This window comes from Bison bison, unplaced genomic scaffold, assembly GCF_000754665.1.
Source record: "Bison bison bison isolate TAMUID 2011002044 unplaced genomic scaffold, Bison_UMD1.0 scf7180017861046, whole genome shotgun sequence".
NCBI classification, from domain to species: Eukaryota; Metazoa; Chordata; class Mammalia; order Artiodactyla; family Bovidae; genus Bison; species Bison bison.
Window position 1 is genome coordinate 1858164 of NW_011491618.1, and position 18469 is coordinate 1876632.

Here is an 18469-nt window from a genome sequence, read left to right on the forward strand (position 1 = left end):
TTCCTCCCCCAGGCCAGGGGGCCTGTGTGGCCCAGCACTCTGCCAACCTACTGGGGGGCTGCCTGGGAGGGAGAGGCAGGTCTTTCCCTGTGGGTGGCGCACAGGCTGGAGGGAGGCCAGAGACCTGGGCTCATGGCCTGGAAGGGGAAGGTGCTTGCTGCTGGTTGTCCTGATGCCACTGGAGCTGGGGGTGCCACAGGGGCTGGGGGCTCTCGGGACAAAGAGTGAGGCTTGTGGCCAGGATGCGCCTGGCCTCTTTTCGGCACTGCCAGTGGGGAACTGAACCTTCCGCTTGTGGCCAAAATGAGGCAGCTCTGGGCCAGAGGAGAGTTCAGCAAGTCCTGAGCTGGTTAGGAGGTCCTGGTAAGCAGAGCTTCCAGACCCTGGGGTTTCTGGGGGGTCCACAAAGCTGTCAGCTGACCCCTTCAGCTCCTGGCAGCTTGCTATCGGTCCAGGAATCTTGCCAGCCTCCACAGGTTCTGCCGCTGCCTTCATGCCACTCACAGTCCCACCATGCTCGGTGGCACCTGGGGCCTGCTGATGATCGTCTTTCCTCCTCCAGGGAGACACTGCCCTGAGAGGGGAGGGCCAGTGGGGAGGCGGAGGCTCAGGACACAGAGGGTCACAGTCCGAAGCCAAGGAGCCTGGCTGCCTGTGGGGACAGAAACACCCAGTGGGTCACAGAGTTCAACTCCAGAGCAAGCGGGGGTCCTCCCGGGCTGGGGGCACAGTTGAGGCCCGTATGGTGCTACCCCTCTGGGGTTTGGTGTTTAGAAGAGAGCTGCCATTCTGGGTCCCAGGTGAAAGGCCTATTCTTGGCTCTGCGGTCTGTGGTTGGGGCTGGCCAGAGGAACAGGTTAGAGGCTGCTCTGTTTAATAAAGCAGTCATGGAGGAGGCTGCCCTTTGGTGGCTAGAGAAAGCAGCACCGGTCCTGGCTGTCCACCCTGAGCCCAGGGAGGCTGCCTGAGGTGGAGACTTGGGGGTGTGCGGTATGAAGCCACAGCCCCCTGGTGGGCAGCAGGGGCGGGGGTGCTCAGAGGGCCCTGGGATTCTGCCAAATCCTCTGCCATCCTTTCTGGGGTAAACTTCTAGAGAAGCAGGAAGACCCTCCTCTTCACCTACACAGGACAGATCCAGGAATCCCCCACCCTACTTCTAGAAGGCCAGACAGGCACATGACCAGACACATGCCAGGAGCAGCAGCGACAGCTGAATTGCTCCCCCTGCATCCCCAACTGTGGTGTCAGGAAGGGAGCTCTGGTTGGGGTCCTTCCTTATCTGATGGGCTGAAGCCCCAAATGAAGGCCTTCCCTTGACCGCCCCCTAAAGAACAGAACAGAAGATGGCAGGAAAAGAAAGGGAAGGAAGGACCCTGAGGGACCACAGCCGGGCCTCTGCTGTCGCCAACCCGAGGGTTCCTCTCCACCTCAGGGCAGCAGCAGGAGAGCTGAGAAGGCAGTCATGCCCGCCACCCGCGGCAGGGTGGCACGGTGGTGCTTACCCGGGGAGGCTGGCCTGGAAGGGGACGTCTGCAAAGCTGTGGCTCAGCTGGGCGATGATCCGATCAACTTCAGCGTACAGGTGGGCTTCCAGGGCAAAGCCCTGGTGCCGGGGGCTCTGGAGATGCTGTTCGGGGTGAGAGGAGGCAGGCGGGGCGTTAGACTAGGCTGGGGTGGGACATAAGCAGACCACCCAACCTCACCAGGGTGGAGAGACCGTCTGGGAGCAGCTGCGTGGTGGGGAAGGAGCTCACCCTGTGCAGCTCCTCGAAGGCTTCTTGGCAGCACTCACAGTACCCTTTCCTCCTCCTGGGCACAGTGCAGGCAGCCGATCGCCGGCTTGGCTCCTGGTCCTTGGCTTCTCTGGGGAGAATACAGGGTGGGGGAAAGCGGTCACTGCTGGAGCCCTTAGAGCGAACTGCGGCCCTGTGGCCTGGAGTCCAGGCCAGTGGGGGAGGAGGGACCAAAATGGCCAGAGTAGGGCAGGCACAGACTGGCCTGCCTACAGTTGGCACCACTCGTCCAAGGTGGGCAGGAGAGGCAGCAAGGAAGGAGAGGCCTCTCTGTGAGTACCCCGTCTTAGCTCCATCTTGATCCCACGCACACACCTCAAACCACAGGCAAGAATCCCTGATGACGTTCCAGCTCCGTGCTCATACCCAAAGCCAGGGTCATTTGACCCACACAGCTGTGCCTTCCTGAGGACTTTCACATCTTTCTCAAGCCTGACTTCTTTGAATTTCAGTCCTGGATTTGAGTTTTGATTTGTTAACTGAAGTATAGTTGATTTGAGATGTTGTGTTAGTTTCTGGTATGCAGCAAAGTGATTTAGTTCTTTTTTCTTTCTCATATTCTTTTCCATTATGGTTTATTACAGGATAGTAAATATGCTTCCCTGTGCTATCCAGTAGGACCTTCTTGTTTATTTTATATACAGTAGTTTGTATCTGTTAATCCCAACCTGTTAACCCTGATTTATCCTTCCTCTATCTGATATATCCATCTGATATAGCAAGGAAAAGTAAGAAAGCCTTCCTAAATGATCGATGCAAAGAAATAGAGGAAAACAATAGAATGGGAAAGACTAGAGATCCCTACAAGAAGATTAGATACCATGGAAACACTTCATGCAAACATGGGCACAATAAAGGACAGAAATGGTATGGACCTAAAAGAAGCAAAAGATATTAAGAAGAGGTGGCAAGAATACACAGAAGAACTATACAGAAAAGATCTTAATGACCCGGATAACCACGATGGTGTGATCACTCAGCTAGAGCCAGACATCCTCAAGTGTGAAGTCAAGTAGGCCTTAGGAAGCATCACTACGAAAAAAGCTAGTGGAGGTGATGGAATTCCAGCTAAGCTATTTCAAATCCTAAAAGATGATGCTATGAAAGTGCTGCACTCAATATGCCAGCAAATTTGGAAAACTCAGCAGTGGCCACAGGACTGGAAAAGGTCAGTTTTCATTCCAATCCCAAAGAAAGGTAATGGCAAAGAATGTTCAAACTACCGCATAATTACACTCACCTCACACGCTAGCAAAATAATGCTCAAAATTCTCCAAGCTAGGCTTCAATAGTACATGAACCGAGAACTTCCATATGTTCAAGCTGGATTTAGAAAAGGCAAAGGAACCAGAGATCAAATTGCCAACATCTGTTGGATCATGGAAAAAGTAAGAGAAGTCCAGAAAAACATCTGCTTCATTGACTACGCCAAAGCCTTTGATTGTGTGGATCACAACCAACTGTGGAAAATTCTTAAAGAGATAGGAATACCAGACCACCTGATCTGCCTCCTGAGAAACCTGTATGCAGGTCAAGAAGCAACAGTTAGAACTGGACATGCAACAACGGACTGGTTCCAAATTGGGAAAGGAGTATATCAAGGGTGTATATTGTCACCCTGTTTATTTAACTTATATGCAGAGTACATCATGAGAAATGCTGGGCTGGATGAAGCACAAGCTGGAATCAAGATTCCGGGAGAAATATCAATAACCTCACATACACAGATGATACCACCCTTATGGCATAAAGTGAAGAGGAACTAAAGAGCCTCTTGATGGAAGTGAAAGAGGAGAGTGAAAAAGCTGGCTTAAAACTCAACATTCAGAAAACTAAGATCATGGCATCTGGTCCCATCACTTCGTGGCAAATAGATGGAAACAGTGACAGACTTTATTTTCTTGGGCTCCAAAATCACTGCAGATGGTGACTGCAGCCATGAAATTAAATGCTTGCTCCTTGGAAGATAAGCTATGACTAACCTGGACAGCATATTAAAAAGCAGAGACATTACTTTGCTGACAAGGATTTGTCTAGTCAAAGCTATGGTTTTTCCAGTAGTCATGTATGGATGTAAGAGTTGGACCATAAAGAAAGCTGAGTGCTGAAGAATTGATGCTTTTGAACTGGGGTGCTGGAGAAGACTCTTGAGAGTCCCTTGGACTGCAAGGAGATCAAACCAGTCAATCCTGAAAGAAATCAGTCCTGAATATTCATTGGAAGGACTTGTGCTGAAGTTGAAGCTCCAATATTTTGGCCACCTGATACGAAGAACTGACTCACTGGAAAAGACCCTGATGCTGGGAAAGATTGAACGCAGGAGAAGGGGACGACAGAGAATGTGATGGTTGGATGGTATCACCGACTTGATGGACATGAGTTTGAGCAAACTCTGGGAGTGGGTGATGGACAGGGAAGCCTGGCGTGCTGCAGTCCATGGGGTCGCAAAGAGTCAGACAAGATGAGCGACTGAACTGAACTGAACTGAACTGATCCCTCCTCCATCTGCTTTCCCCTTTGGTAACCATAAATTTGTTTTCCATGTCTGTGAGTCTATTTTGTAAATAAATTCATGTGTATTATTTTTTAGATTCCACATATAAGTGATATGATATCTCTCTTTCTCTGATTTGCTTCACTCATAATCTCTATTAAATCCACCCATGTTGCTACAAATGGCATTGTTTCAGTCTTGCTTATGGTTGAGCAGAGCAGTGTTTCACTGTGTGTGTACATGTATATATGTGTGTATATATACGCGCCACATCTCCTTTATCCATTTATGGACATTTAGGTTGGTTCCGTGTCTTGGCTATCGTAAATATTGCTGCTATGAGATTGGGGTGCAAGTATCTTTTTGAATTAGCATTTTCTCCAGATATACGCCTATGAGTGGGACTGCTGGGTCACATGGCAACTCTATTTTTAATTTTTTAAGGGAACTCCATACTGTTTTCCACAGTGGCTACACCAATTTACATCCCCACCAACAGTGTAGAAGGGTTTCCTTTCCTCCACATCCTCTCCAGCATTTATTACTTGTAGTCAGTCCTGCATTTTTAAACGGCCTGTAGGGTACTGGTATTTGAGCAAATTCAGTGGGTCCAAACTATTCCCCTAAGGACTTTCTAAGTATGACACAAAACCCAGGAAACAGTAAAAAAAGCTCAACGACAAACAATTAAAAATATATATATGCATGGTAGAAAATATAAGCAAACTCAAAAAAACACACCAGGAACTGAGGAGGATATTTATAACTAATAACATAGCCAAGGGCTCCTTACAAATCAATAAGTGATCAATAACTGAATAGAAAAACTGGCAAAGGCTATGAAAAAGGTTCACACAAAAAGAGATTTAAAAAAAGAGAGATTCAAATGATCCAACATAGGAAAACATAGTTAAGCTCATTCATAAAGAGAAAAATGAAAATTACATTACACTGAGATATGGGTTTTGACCTATCAGACTGGCTGAAGTCACAAGTCTGACAGCTCACTGTCTTAGCCACGGGGACGGGAAAATGGGCTCTGATCCACTGCGAGTGAAAGTGTGCCCTGGCATTACCTCCACGAAAAGCGATTTGGCTGCACTTCTCAAAAGTATAAATGTAGGCACCCTTTGACCTGGCATTTCCACTTTTAGGAATTTGTCCTGCAAATATACTTGAACAATCATAGATTTACTCTGAACAAGGCTATTCACCACAGAAGACTGGAAATCATCCATGCATATGTTAAATAAAATACGGTAAATCCGTACCATGGAATACCCTGCAGTGATTAAAGGGAATGAAGAAGCTCTTCAGGTACTAATAGGAAATTAAGAAATATTCGGTGGAAAAAAAAGCAAGATCCAGCACAGTGAATATTTGGCTACTCTTTGTGAGGAGAGAGAACAAAGGGTACACGATGTACTGTCCATAAACTCTCTCTGAGAGACTCATGGTCTAGAGATTGGAGGATGGGCAAAGAATACAGACGCTTCACTGTAACCCTTCATCTTCCCTTTATCAGCTCCTGTGCCATCCCCAGGCCTTCCCAGGCCAAGCACCCCCGCAGCCCCAGCCCAGGCAGCCGCTGGGCTGCCCCTCTTGTGTCCCTTGGACTTCACCCTGGCTTGTCCTCGCCTTCCTCCGCTCTTCATCTACTGCCACAGTCCCTTCTGTTTTTCCTCCCATTCACACTATTTCCTGACCCCTTAGCCCCTGTCTGCTGGTGGAAACCACAGGTCCTCCCTGGCACTGGGGACCCTCAGGCTGGGCATCTGCCCTCTAGTCTCCTGGCCCGTAAGTTAGAAAGGTCTGGGAAGGTGTCCAGGTCATCACCTGAACCGCATGCCTTCTGCACGTTGGTCAATGAAGGGTCCAAACTCACCTATCTGCAGAGTAGGGGTACCAAGCAGCCTACAAGTCACTTCAGGCCACACAGTGTGGCAGGTCCCCCAGACCCTCTGCCTGCTATGTTTAGCTTCAAAGGCCTCAAACCTGGACGTGCACTGAAACCACGTGGGGAGCCTGGGAGCATGGAGCTCTGGGGGCTCCATCACCAGAGACTGTGATTCCGCAGCGGGGGAGTCCAGGAACCTGCATTTTTAACGGGCCCCCAAGGAGACTCCCTTAAGCTACAGTCCATGGGGTTGCAAAGAGTCAGACATGACTGAGCGACTTCACTTTCACAAGGAGACTCTAAGAAAGGAGGTTTATACTCTGAGGTTCAGAAACCAGCCTCGTGCCCTTTGGACACAAGTCAAGTTCTTCAGTATGGATGGAGAACACCAGATAAAACGGATGAACACTCCCGGTGTCCCTCTTCTCTGGGCTAAGTTCCCAGAATAGACTTTGCCTAAGGAGCTAACACATGGCCATTCCCCAGGCTGACCAGCAAGCCCCCAGTGGGGAGGACTTTGACCTGGAACCAGCCCTTGTACTCAGGAACCAGAAAGACCCACCTGGTATGGTGCGAGCTGCTTGGAGTCATCGGGGCCTCAAAAGGACTGGTGGCTTTGGGTCCCAGAAAAGAAATTTCAGGAAAGGATTTAAACTGAAGGTGGAAAGGACGAAACTTCCTGAAACACACAAAACTTCCACTTTGACTCCAGTGGTGAAGGGAAAAGGCGAGGAAGAGGGGCCAGCCCAAATCCTGAGAATTCCCATCTTAATAAAGCAGACTCTCACCTGCCCATCTTTTTAGGGCCATGTCACACAGCATGTGGGATCTTAGTTCCCTGACCAGGGATCAAACTCGTGCCCCCTGTATTAGAAGCTCAGAATTTCAACCACTGGACCACCAGGGAAATCCCTCACTTGCCCAGCTTTTAAATACTAGAACAACATTCTTATCTGCCTTACTGGGTTAGATTAATATTTTAAATGAACACTCTTCCTGTCTACTTTCCAAGCCTGTTTACAATCACTGCCTCCCCCATATCCTGCAACCTCTGAGCTGAGCAGAATAACGGTGTTTTCATGTTTTATATCACAGAAGAGGAAACGAAGCCCTAAAGGTTCTGTGGCTTGCCCAAGGGCTCGTGACCTATAAGCAGCCAAGTCCAGATGGGAAGCCACGTCTCCCAACTTCTGATCTAGTTCCTCCCACCTTTCCATTTTGTTTCTCGACCCTCAAGTGACCTCTGAGAACTCTAGCATGCCAGAATCTAAACGCAAGGATGTTAAGACCAGATCAGTGATCTTCCTGTTCCATGAAGAGGAATATTTTTGCTATGGGCTGGGCCTTTGTACTATCTGAGGCGTGGTGCTCTGAATGGAAAAGAGAGGCGCAGTGAAGGTTCTGGGCAGTCAGACATACACTGAGTCGTTTGCCTTAAGTAGCTCACATTCAGGAGACTCTCGGAGCCAGACGTGGTGATCTGTGGGTACTCGGCAGCCCCTGACCACACCATGTTGGGGTGCAGTGGACGGTGCTCCAGGGGAAAGCAGGCCCTGGGTACCAGGGGCATATTGAGACGCTGCAGCCTCAGGAGGAAATTAACCAATGAGTCTTCTTGGGGACTTATCTGGCAGTCCAGTGGCTAGGACTCCGAGCTTCCACCGCAGGGGGCCCTAGTTTGATTCCTGGTTGGGGAACCAAGATCCCGTAGAGTGCACAGCACAGCCAAAATAAAATGTCTTCTTGGATCCTGAAGGAGAAGGAGGCGCCCTTCACAGCCCTGGTACCCGCCTTTCGCCCTCCTCCGTGTTATTTTGTTTCTGCTGAGGAGGTTGAAAAGTTGAGGCTGGTGCGGCTATGTTGAGTTTTGAAGAGCGCCTGCTTTAGAACAGCACGCAAAGAAGGATCGAGAGAAGGCTCAGCTCCATGTGCAGAGACACTAAGGCCCTAGTGGCGTCTCGGCCACAGCGTTCCAGTCATGACTATTTGTACCCGCTGGTTGTGAAAGGTGGACTGTGACGGACATGCCCCTCCCCCAACCCGCCTGGACGGGGAGATGAGAGGGCCTCCTTCTGGCCCTGGATTCCTCCTACTGGCTTTTGAGCCACCAGCGCCAACTCTGTCCGGTGTGCCGTTGTCATGTGAGGCATGGGCAGGCCTGCCAGGCTCCTGGGGCTGGGTCTCTTGGTGGCCAGCCCAAAGCTGAGGGACACAGAGCATTCTGACCCAGGAATCTCTTCTGGGGACACCTGGGCTTTACAAAAACTTCTGGGGTTAATTCTGGATTTTCACAGACTTTTAATCTAGTACTTACCGAAGAGTCAGTGACAACCCAGGTAGCTAACAGCTCATCAGGTTATCATTGATGTGACTCTCCTGCTAGGTAAGAAAGGGCCCTCACGGGGACAGACAGGGCAGAGGGGAGAGGGCCCCAGGCTGGATGTGGACTCTAGCCTCAAACTGAGACTTACTAGCAAAGTGGCTATGTTCGTGTCCCTTAATGTCTCTGACCTCAGTTTCCCCACTGGGAAGAGGATGGACTCTTCTCATGGCAGTTTTACCCATGGCTATGAGGAGATAACACATACCAGGAAAGGGTTTCACACAGCAAATGGAAAGGCTTGGTCAAGTGTTGATACAAGGTGATCTGACAAGGGAACCCCAATAGCACCGCAGAGATCCTCACTTTAGCAAAGACTGTACCAGCACTAACACCAGCAATGATTTCATATTGAGTGTCAGTGTACACATGGGGGAAATGGGGAGTCAAACAGCCTGGATGCAACATCACAGACTCAAAAACACAGAGCTTTGAAAGGAAGGAATTCAGGGACTTCCTGGGTGGTCCAGTGGCCAAGACTCTGAGCTCCCAGTGCAGGGAGCCCAGGTTCGATCCCTGGTCAGGGGACTGGATCCCACGTGCTGCAACTAAGACCTGGCACAGCCAAACAAATAAATATTTAAAAAAATAAGAAAAGAATTCACCTATAGGATTATTAACCTCTGACTCATGACCAAGAGGAGTGCCAGCTGGGATTGGCTCCTCTGATCTATGAGACCTCCCCATGGCAGCCTGGGGCCCCTGAGTACCTCTCCTCTATGTAGGTCTGGTGGTCCACTCACCTGCTCTCATCTTCGACTTTGAGGAACGGTGCCTTCAGTCTGGCCACTGGAAGGAAGAGTGTGCCTGTCAGCCATCTGTCTGCCCTGGTGCAGAGCCTAAGCTCTGCCCGCAGGAAATGCTCAGAGAGACGAGGCTCTGCCAAAGCCCAAGAGTCTCTCAGAGCCAGAGCCCTCGTGGCCCCAAGGAGTGCCTTTCCTTTGGCTGAGTGAGGCCCCTGCTGCCATCTCCTCCAGCCTCTACCACCCCAGGGTCCTAAATGTGCCCACCCTCAGCTTCCTGCATGTGGGTGCTGAAGGCTGTCAACCTTGAGGGTCAGGAACCTGGCTGGGTAAGAGAAACCCGGCCCTTGCTGGTTTCTGCTAAGAGCCTCCCAGATCTTAATTCCTGGTGTCTCAGAATCCCAAGGGGCCCTGAGGATGGTTCTCAGACAGAATTCTCCACGAGGAGTCTGGGGTTTCAGAGAGGAGGAACGGCAAGGAGGAGAACTGAAGAGTGTTTCGAGGTCTTGGCAGAAGGACAGTTTAAAAAAAAAAAAGTGAAATCTGGTTCTTGAAAAAAATAGGGCAAAGGGGTGCTGGGAAAACAGATTTGGAGTCAGTTAATCACGAGATTTGTCCCCTACTACCTGGCTATCTGCAGTTAACAGATTCTCTGAGGCATTATAAACCCCTTCTGCCCTTCCACGATGCCCAAAAGTCCTGTCAAAGGGGCAGTTGAGGCACTGAAAGGCTGGGCACAGCTAGCTGCCACAAATCCCCAAGAGGCTGGCGCTTCTCAGCTCCCAGTGCCCGAGCAGAAGCAGCCTTTCTTCCTTAATTACTTTTTTGGGGTGACTCCTCATCTTTCTAATTAACTGACACAGTGATTAAAATCAATTCTCCCACAGACTTCCTTGACTTGCAAGCGTAAGAGGTGCCAAGTGACTTTCCTTATTAGTTCCCACTTGTGCACGAATAAATGCCACCGACAGAGCATCTTTGGGAGAAATATCCAGGGGGAGAAACTTTCCTGCTGTCCAAGAGGAGCCGGGAGCTGGGCCCGTCAATCTGCCTATTTGTCAATTTCAGGGAGTTTGGCATTTCTGAAAGTAGTAGGCAGCTGTCAAACTGCCCACCCCAAACTGCTCCTGAATCAGAAAGAAAAGGATGCTGAACTTCCATCGATGCCTGGGAACAGCCAGAGGCTGCAACCACAGGAGGTCTTCGCTCTACAGAGAAGGCCCGGCCCAGCAGCCCTGGACTTGCTCACAGACTCCCTCTCCCGCTGCCCTCCTCTCTGAAGCTCAGGCCCTGGCAACAGGACGAGGCTGTACACAACCTGGACTTGCTTCCTGCCGCAGAAAAGTGAGCAGATGCTGCCACAGAGGGAGTCGTGGGGGAGCGTTTAGGGAGGGAGGGATGGCAATTAAATGAGGAAGAGCTCCTGCACTGACCTTTCCGTGTTCTTGACTCTGCTGGACATGTTCCCTGAATGGAAAGGAAAAATAGGTTAAGGATGTGAGGGAGCTAGGGGGGTCGAGGAACTGGGCCCGGTGAGCCGAGCTGCTGCTTGTCTGCCCCACTTTAGCTTTCTGCCCACGGCTGGACCCTGAGCTGGAGCAGACCTGAGCACCATGCTCTTTGCATGGTGAGCTCTGAGCGTGAATCTCAAGGGCCCTGACTTTGTGCAAGGAATGCAGGGCAGAGCAAAGAGCAAGCAAGGGCTGGGGAGCAAACCCAACCACCGTGGGAATGGGGCCCGTGCCGCCCATGATGTCCGGGGTTCCCACCTAACACCCTGGATGTGGCACAGATGAAACTGCAGCAGGTGACACACTTGGCGCCGAGGAAGGGCTCACTGGCAGCAGCCCGTGTATTCTGGGCGCGGCTGGCATGCCAGGGCAGCTGATAGGATGAGGGTGAAGACAATGCCTTTTGGTTTTCAGTACCCTATCTTACACACCCTGACTGTGTTTGTCAAAACTGGCTTTCAGGCCAAGGTCAAACAGAGCTAATGTTACAAGCCAAATGAAACAAAATTTTTAAAAAATCAGCTAAAGAGTTGGGAGGGTGTGGACAGAATGAGAGATCCAGTGGCTATGTAACTGTCTGGGCCTCTGGGCCCAAGGGGATTCCAGATTCTCTTCCAGGCCACGCCACCAGGGCCAACACAGCCCAAAGAAGCCTTCAACAGGCCCTCCCCCATCAGCAGACTGCACCCAAAACTTGCCCCAAAAGAGTCCCAAGTAGCTACAAAAGAGATTATTAAGCGAACAAAGCAAAGTAATAATACTACACATTTGCGTAAAAGGGGGGAATTTCGATGTATTTGCTTGTAGATACTTGGGAGTCCTGGAAGGACATTTGCACAACTGTTCACACTATTGACCTCAGGGAGGGAGCTTGGTGGTTGGGGAGCAGAACTTGGAGGGGAAAGAGACTTTCAGTATATTCGACCCCATGGACTGTAGCCAGCCGGGCTCCTCTGTCTATGGGATTTTCCAGACAAGGATACTGCAGAGGGTTGCCATTTCCTCCTCCAGGGGGAATCATCCCAACCCAGGGATCAAATTCTGGTCTCTTGCATTGCAGGCTGATTCTTTAATGCTTGTGCCATCAGGGAAGGCCTGTACACATTACAGCGAAACCTTAAAGATGCCCAGACCAGAGCGGGTGGGGTGAGGGCTGGTGAGGCTGAGCGTTCCACCTGGTTTGGATGTGGTCCCTCTCCTGGGTGCCAGGCCCTGGACGGACTTGTAGGGCCTGATTCTTCCTTGAATTCAGGGCTGGGTGAAGACCCTGCAGCTTTAAATCAGCCTGGGCTCTCTTGAGGTAGTACACAGTTCTAACCCCAGAAAAAGAAGGAAAAGCCAAACAAGAATTTGGAATATGGCAGCTATTTCAAATGCCACCACCCCTCTGCCATCACCCATGCAATCTGCAGGCTTGTTTCCAGACCAAGAACTATCCCCAGAATGGCAGCCTGGCCAGCAGGCCATGAGGACTTACCTGCAGGCAGTCCTTGGCCCCACACAGGGCTGCGGGCACCAGGGCTGAGCTGAGAGGCTGTGTTCCTCCCACTTTTCCCAGCAAGGCCAGGAGGAGGTGACTGGGGCAGGTCATGGATTTCCCAATGCTGTCACAGACTTTCCCATTTCCCTTTGGTTTGGGAGGGGATGACTTACCTCTGGCTTCTTCAGCCCTTGTTTCTTCACACGTGGAGCATCAAGAGACAGTTGCTGCACCCGTATCAGCATTTCTGGGGAGGAAACAGAGGGCTGTGGCCAAAGGCTTCCTCTTCTTGTTTCCCCAGCACAGCCCTGTCCTGGGGCTGGGGGACTGAAGGTCCCACCTGGCCTGGCTCACTGGATCACACCAGCCTTGCCTGCCACCTTCTGGCTACGTGTCATCTCTGCACCTGCTGATAATAAAAGAGCTCAGGCTCCTCTATCCCTGGAAAAGTACCTGTGCTGGCTGCATGCTCCTTTGGAGCACTGAATACAAGTCTTGAACAGGAGGTGCCTGATGACCCATAAGGGCTTTAAGGTGCTACTGAAGAGCAGTTTTGTGGGGGAGATCAAGCCCTGGCATTTACTCAGTTATATCCTTGGTGGGAGACCCAGCAGGAGCTATACATGCTGGAGCTTCTCTAATACACAGAAAAGCAGGAAATTAGATCAAGTCAGAAATGGCTGGTTTTCCAGAGACGATGGAACCTCCCACCATCCCAGACCAGGACCTGCCCTGGCACAGCTCCCTGCCCCTCCGGCAGATCTCAGGCTGGATCTAGACCTGCCCCCTTTAATGGGTCAGAGAAAATGCCAGACTCAAAGTGGAGCTGGGTGGGAGGGCTGGCCACTGCCAGCAGATTCAAGACAGCTGCTCTCATGTAAATGTATTACAGCCTGCACACAGGTGGTTATAATGTGTGGCAAACCCTAGAGGAAAGAAAGAACAGGAAATGTAGTTGAGCCAAACTAGGAGGGAATGTGGGCCTGGTAAGACTATGGGTAATTTACTCAATCTATTCTCTGAGGCTCAACTTCCTCATCTGTACAATGGGCAGAGACTGTGGTGAGGATTAAATGAGGTGTTTGTGTTTCCTAGTTCGGAGTAAATACCTGATAAGGGGTAATGGATATTAGGATTGGTTCTTATTCAATCCTGCTGAGGAAAGCTGGCACCGGGGTTAAAGGAAGCAGCCCTTCCCAGCACCTGCGCTCTGCTATTGCTGCGGCTGCTCTCCACCTCTGTGGACCAACACAGTAAGTGACTGAATACATCTGGCTTCAGCCAGTACATGACGCGGACCCCTCTCACAGCCCAGGTTCCCAGGCAAAGCTGCCAACCCTCCCCTCTGCGGCCCTGGGCAGGAAGGGTACCGTCCACGTGGAGAATCTGCACCCCCCAGGAGCGGGCGTTGCTCAGGAGGCTGCTGCCGTGCCCACTGCCGCCTCCACTGCTGCTGCCCTGGAAAGACAAGCGGAGTGAGGCAGGAGGACAAGACCCCCGCCTGAGGCTCAACCACCTGGGGACAGGCTGGCCTGGCTTCTGGGAGCTCCAGGTCATCCATGTGTGGAGCTGTTGCGAGAAGGCGGGCAGGGGAGCAAGCACAGAGCCTGGAAAGTCGACTTCAAACCCTGGGAGGACCCTGTCCTTTGCAGAGGGCTGGCCACCTTGGGAGGCACGGATCTGGCTGGTGGCTCTGCTCCGGCCACCTCGGAACCAGGAAGGGACATGTGTGTTCATGTGAGCGGCTTGTTGGGAGAGCTTCTGTGAGGAACGCTCTGAGCCCACAGGAGGGACACAATAAACACCACCCTCATCGTACAGGAAGCTACGCTGGCCACACCACCCTCCTGCATCACAGACCACGGCCAGGGCACCCGCCTGATGGCACTTGAACCACTCCTCTGCAAGATCACATTAACTCTTCCTGCTGCCACTCAACTGTAATGGCCCTGGGTCCTCACAGAAGGGACAAACAGCTACGTGCGAAAGACACCCCACCGCATTTCTCCCAGGTTCTTAAGATCATGGAGTCAAAACCTGGCTCTTCCACCTCCAGCCTGGGTGACTCTGGACAGATGACTGAACTCCTCTGAGCCCCACTTCCTCGTCAGAAAGGAGGAAATCATGACAGTGCTACAAGTCTGGCCGGGCATGCCTTTTGTGTCAGTGCTTCAGAAGAACCTTCAGAGGCGGGGCTTATTCTCTCCCTGCGCCAGACACACCGGCCTCCAGCCCGGCCCCCTCGGCTCACCTGGTTTCTGATGGCCTTCTGCAGGAGCTCCTTCCCTCTGCTCAGAGGCACCTGGCGGAAGAAAGGAGCGATGGGGGAGCTGTGCAGACCACCTGCGCACAAACACACGTTTCCACAGGGGCTGGCCAGGATGTCTGGGAGTCATGTCCCTCGGAAAGCTGGGAGCAGGGACATCTGAGCAGCGGCAGAAGTGAAAGCTGGGAGAACCTTCCAGAGGTAAAGGCAAAGCCATCCTCAGGTTCGGGTCACTCACAGGGAGCTGCAGCCCCGGCGGCCTGAAGCCTGGGGAGGGGCATTTTGAATTCACCCAAGGTCAAGTGTTACAAAGGTCCCGAGACCTCTCTTCTTCTTCTTTGTTATTTTTTTAGACCTCTCTTTAAAAGCTCACACTCCCCAGCAGACAAGTGTCAGTCAATCCTAACAAGCCCTCTCTCGTTTATTCCCCTACTGTTTCTTTTTCTTATTTTTTACAAAAATGTTTATTTATTTTTGGCTGTGCTGGTGGTCTTCAGTGCTGCACGTGGACTTTTTCTAGTTGTGGTAAGCAGGGGCTACTCGAGCTGTGGTGTGTGGGCTTCTCTTGTTGCAGAGCGCAAGTTCAAGAGCAAACAGATTCAGTAGCTGAGGTGCACGGGCTTAGTTGCCCCATGGTATGTGGGATCTTCCTGGACCAGGGATCAACCCCATGGACCCTGCAGTGGCAGGTGGATTCTTAACCACTGAACCACCAGGAAAGTCCTCCCCTACTGTTTCTGAATCTCAGACTCTGAAGTCCCAGGAAAAGTGAATATTTATCACAGAAGGGAGGGCATAGGGACGGCATGTCACTGAGGTGTGTGGATCCAGAGCTGTGATAAGATAGTTTCAGCCCCTGAATTCAAATGAGAGATTAAAATAAACCAGATGAAACTAAAACCAGAAACTGTTGAAGTGGGCTCACAAAGGCCTACTTCCTTTGTTTACTAGACACACACTTCCCGCCCCACGAGGTTCTTACTGGGTCCATGGCTTTCTGTGCGGGCCTAGCACGGCTGCCTTTTGGGTTGGCCACGGGCGGTGTGTCCACTGTGACCTCGCTGGGGCTGGGGCAGCCTCTGTGACTTGTCCTGCTGCTCTCGGCCTTCGCCTCCCTGCGGCTGGACACGATGTAACTTACTTCTTTGCTCAGAAAACCCTCAATTACCTGAAACCAGATCACAGAGGTGGCTGAAACCCAAAAGGCAGAAGTAGAATCATCAATATTGACAGGTTGAGGAAGGAAATCAGGTCAGCTCACAGAAGCTCCAGAATTAATGTCCTTAAACAGATCAGATGCAATCCTGTGCTGGGCCCCCGAGAAGACATCATCCCAAAATATAATAAGGTTTATGTACAGGACACAGGTTCTTGACTCCAGAACTGTAGTCCTCCCAGCAGAGCCTTGTGGGCTCTGAATATCTGACTGGTGAGGGTTTGCCGAAAGAGAGAGAGCACGCTGATGGGACTGGAGGATCAGGAGCTTGGCTAAGCCATGGTTTTGCTGTGAAGATACACTGGGCCATCCAGATGCTGCATCTGTCATCTTTACCACACTACCAAGAGGAGCCTGAAATAAAATTGGGTTCTGGATATTACTCAGCTGCGTAAGTGTCCGCTCATCTTACCTGCAAGCCCTTTATGACACTGAGAGGGTCTGACTCATCCTAAGAAACCCAAAACAGTGCTGGAAACACAATGACACAACTCATGTCTGGGGGAAGAAGAAAAAATGGAAATAAGCAGTAGTGAGCTGGCAAATGCTTAATGCCAGACTCTTGGGGGGAAAGGGGAAAAAAAAAGCCCTGCTTTGTAGCGTTTGCTGGTTTCTGTGGGGTAAAATACTACTGGGGCTGATTTCAAGGTAGCCATATGACATCCCTGAATGTGGGAGTGGAAAGAGATGCTAATAACTGGTTCTCATGAGCCAGGACCAGCCAGCCCCAGCACCCTGTGAAAGGAAGGATGGATGATCTCTCTGCGGTGTGATGGGAGAAACCTGGCACGTAGGTTTAAAACAGAAGTCGCGGTCCCTCAAAAGCTAAACATGGATTACCACCCGACCCAGCAACTCCTCTCCGAGGTATGCGTCCAACAGAATTGAAAACAGGGACTCGAAGGGACACTTGTCGACCCACGTTCACAGCAGCATTATTCATAATAGCTAAAATGCAGAAACAAACCGAGTGTCCATTAACGTATGAGTGGATAAGCAAAATGTGGTCTGTCCATACGGTGGAGCACTATTCAGTCATGAGAGAGAAAGGAAACTCTGATCTACTCTACAGCACGGGTGAGCCTTGAAAGCTTTATGTTAAAGTGTAACAAACCAGAAACAAAAGGACCAACACCAGTGACCCCACTGATCCCACTTATCTAGAACGGGCAAATTCAGAAACATAACGTAGATGTGAGTGCTGGGGAGGTGGGGGAGGTGAAAGGGGAAGTTCTTGCTTAAAGGTTACAGAGCTTCTGTTTGGGGTGATCAAAGTTTGGGAAACAGAGTGATGGTTACACAACAGGGTGAATGTAATTAATGTCCATGAATTTAAAAATAATTAATTTCCAGGGACTTCTCTGGTAGTCCAGTGATTAAGAATCCACCTTCCAATGCAGGGGACATGGGTTCCATCTCCGGTTGGGGAACTAAGCCCATATGCTGCAGTTACTGAGCCTGTGTGCCACAATAAAGACCCATGGCAGCCAAATTTAAAAAAAACAAAATAAAACTTTTTTTAAATTAAGAAGAATGAACCTATAAACAATTACAAAGGCATATTTTATGTCATATAAATTTTATCACCATATAAAAAAATCTTTAAAGTGATAGGTTGAAGGAGTATGTCTGTCTACCTTCTGTAATATGGCAAAAAGATAAATGATTTCAGGGCCACACATTTCTCCTATCCCAACAAGTCCACTCCTTAGCAGTGCCACTCTGCTGTTCCAGTTCTCCAGAATTCTAGAATGAACAGAAATTACTTTTCTAATTAGGAAAAAAAAATTATCTTTACTTTTAAAAAATGGTTTACATTTAAGCTGCTTTGGAAAATGCAGTGATACCCCTGACAATACCTGGAAGTCACAGGCAGAACCCCTCTCCAGCTCCTGCCCTTGAATCCACGAAGGCACGTGGCACCACAGGGGAGAAGCAGGTTACCTACCCCACCCAGCTGCTGAATGGCCCCTGTCAAAAACTGGAGGTTCTTGCCGGCGGGCAGATCCAAGTAGAAGGATTTTCCAGAAAAGGGCTGCCTCCTGGCATCTGGTGAGCTCTTCTGGCATTTTCCCAGACAACTGGAAACTGCGAGCTGAGCTCCTAGAAGACAACAATAAAGGGGAAGACAGTGAAAAGCTTGAGGTAAGAGAGACCCCTAGGGGTCAAGGAGCCTTTGTGGCCAACAGCCCCTGTGTGGTGCCTGGCCAGGCCCTGGCCACCAAGGCGGACACGAGACTCCTGCTCCTGCCCTTGGGAAGCCCAGGTGCAGAGAAACCCAATCCGCATACATGGATGTTGGAATGTAAAATGGTGCAGCCACTTTAGACAACAGTGCCGCTGTTTCTTGAAAGGTCAAGGATAGAGTTAACATAAGACTCAGCAATCCGATTCCTAGGCATACTCCCAGGAGAAATGAAAACATACATCCAGATAAAGTTCACAGCAGCATTACTCACTGTAGCCCCAAAGTGGCAACAATTCAAATGTGAATAAAACAGTAAGCAAAATGCAGCACATTCATATGATGGAATACTATTTGGCAATAAAAACCAATGAACTATCAGGACTTCCCTGGTAGTCCAGTAATTAAGAGTCTGCCTGCCAATGCAAGGGACACCAGTTCAATCCCTGGTTGGGGAACTAAGATCCTACATGCCATAGGGATCCAGTGGCAGCCAAATTAATT

At 50.4% G+C, this 18469-nt stretch overlaps 1 protein-coding gene across 1 annotated transcript in view; it reads right to left on the reverse strand.

The window, feature by feature from the left end:
* The window catches only part of DBF4B (DBF4 zinc finger B), a 28814-nt gene that overhangs the window by 369 nt on the left and 9976 nt on the right, over positions 1-18469 (reverse strand). The window contains exons 3-13 of the mRNA XM_010832513.1: positions 17729-17883; positions 15547-15732; positions 14550-14600; positions 13669-13756; positions 12472-12545; positions 10741-10774; positions 9308-9353; positions 6747-6863; positions 1755-1863; positions 1503-1627; positions 1-652 (exon numbers count right to left, since the gene is read on the reverse strand). Of these exons, the coding sequence (XP_010830815.1) occupies positions 1-652; positions 1503-1627; positions 1755-1863; positions 6747-6863; positions 9308-9353; positions 10741-10774; positions 12472-12545; positions 13669-13756; positions 14550-14600; positions 15547-15732; positions 17729-17883 (1637 nt within the window). The remainder of the gene's footprint in view (positions 653-1502; positions 1628-1754; positions 1864-6746; positions 6864-9307; positions 9354-10740; positions 10775-12471; positions 12546-13668; positions 13757-14549; positions 14601-15546; positions 15733-17728; positions 17884-18469) is intronic.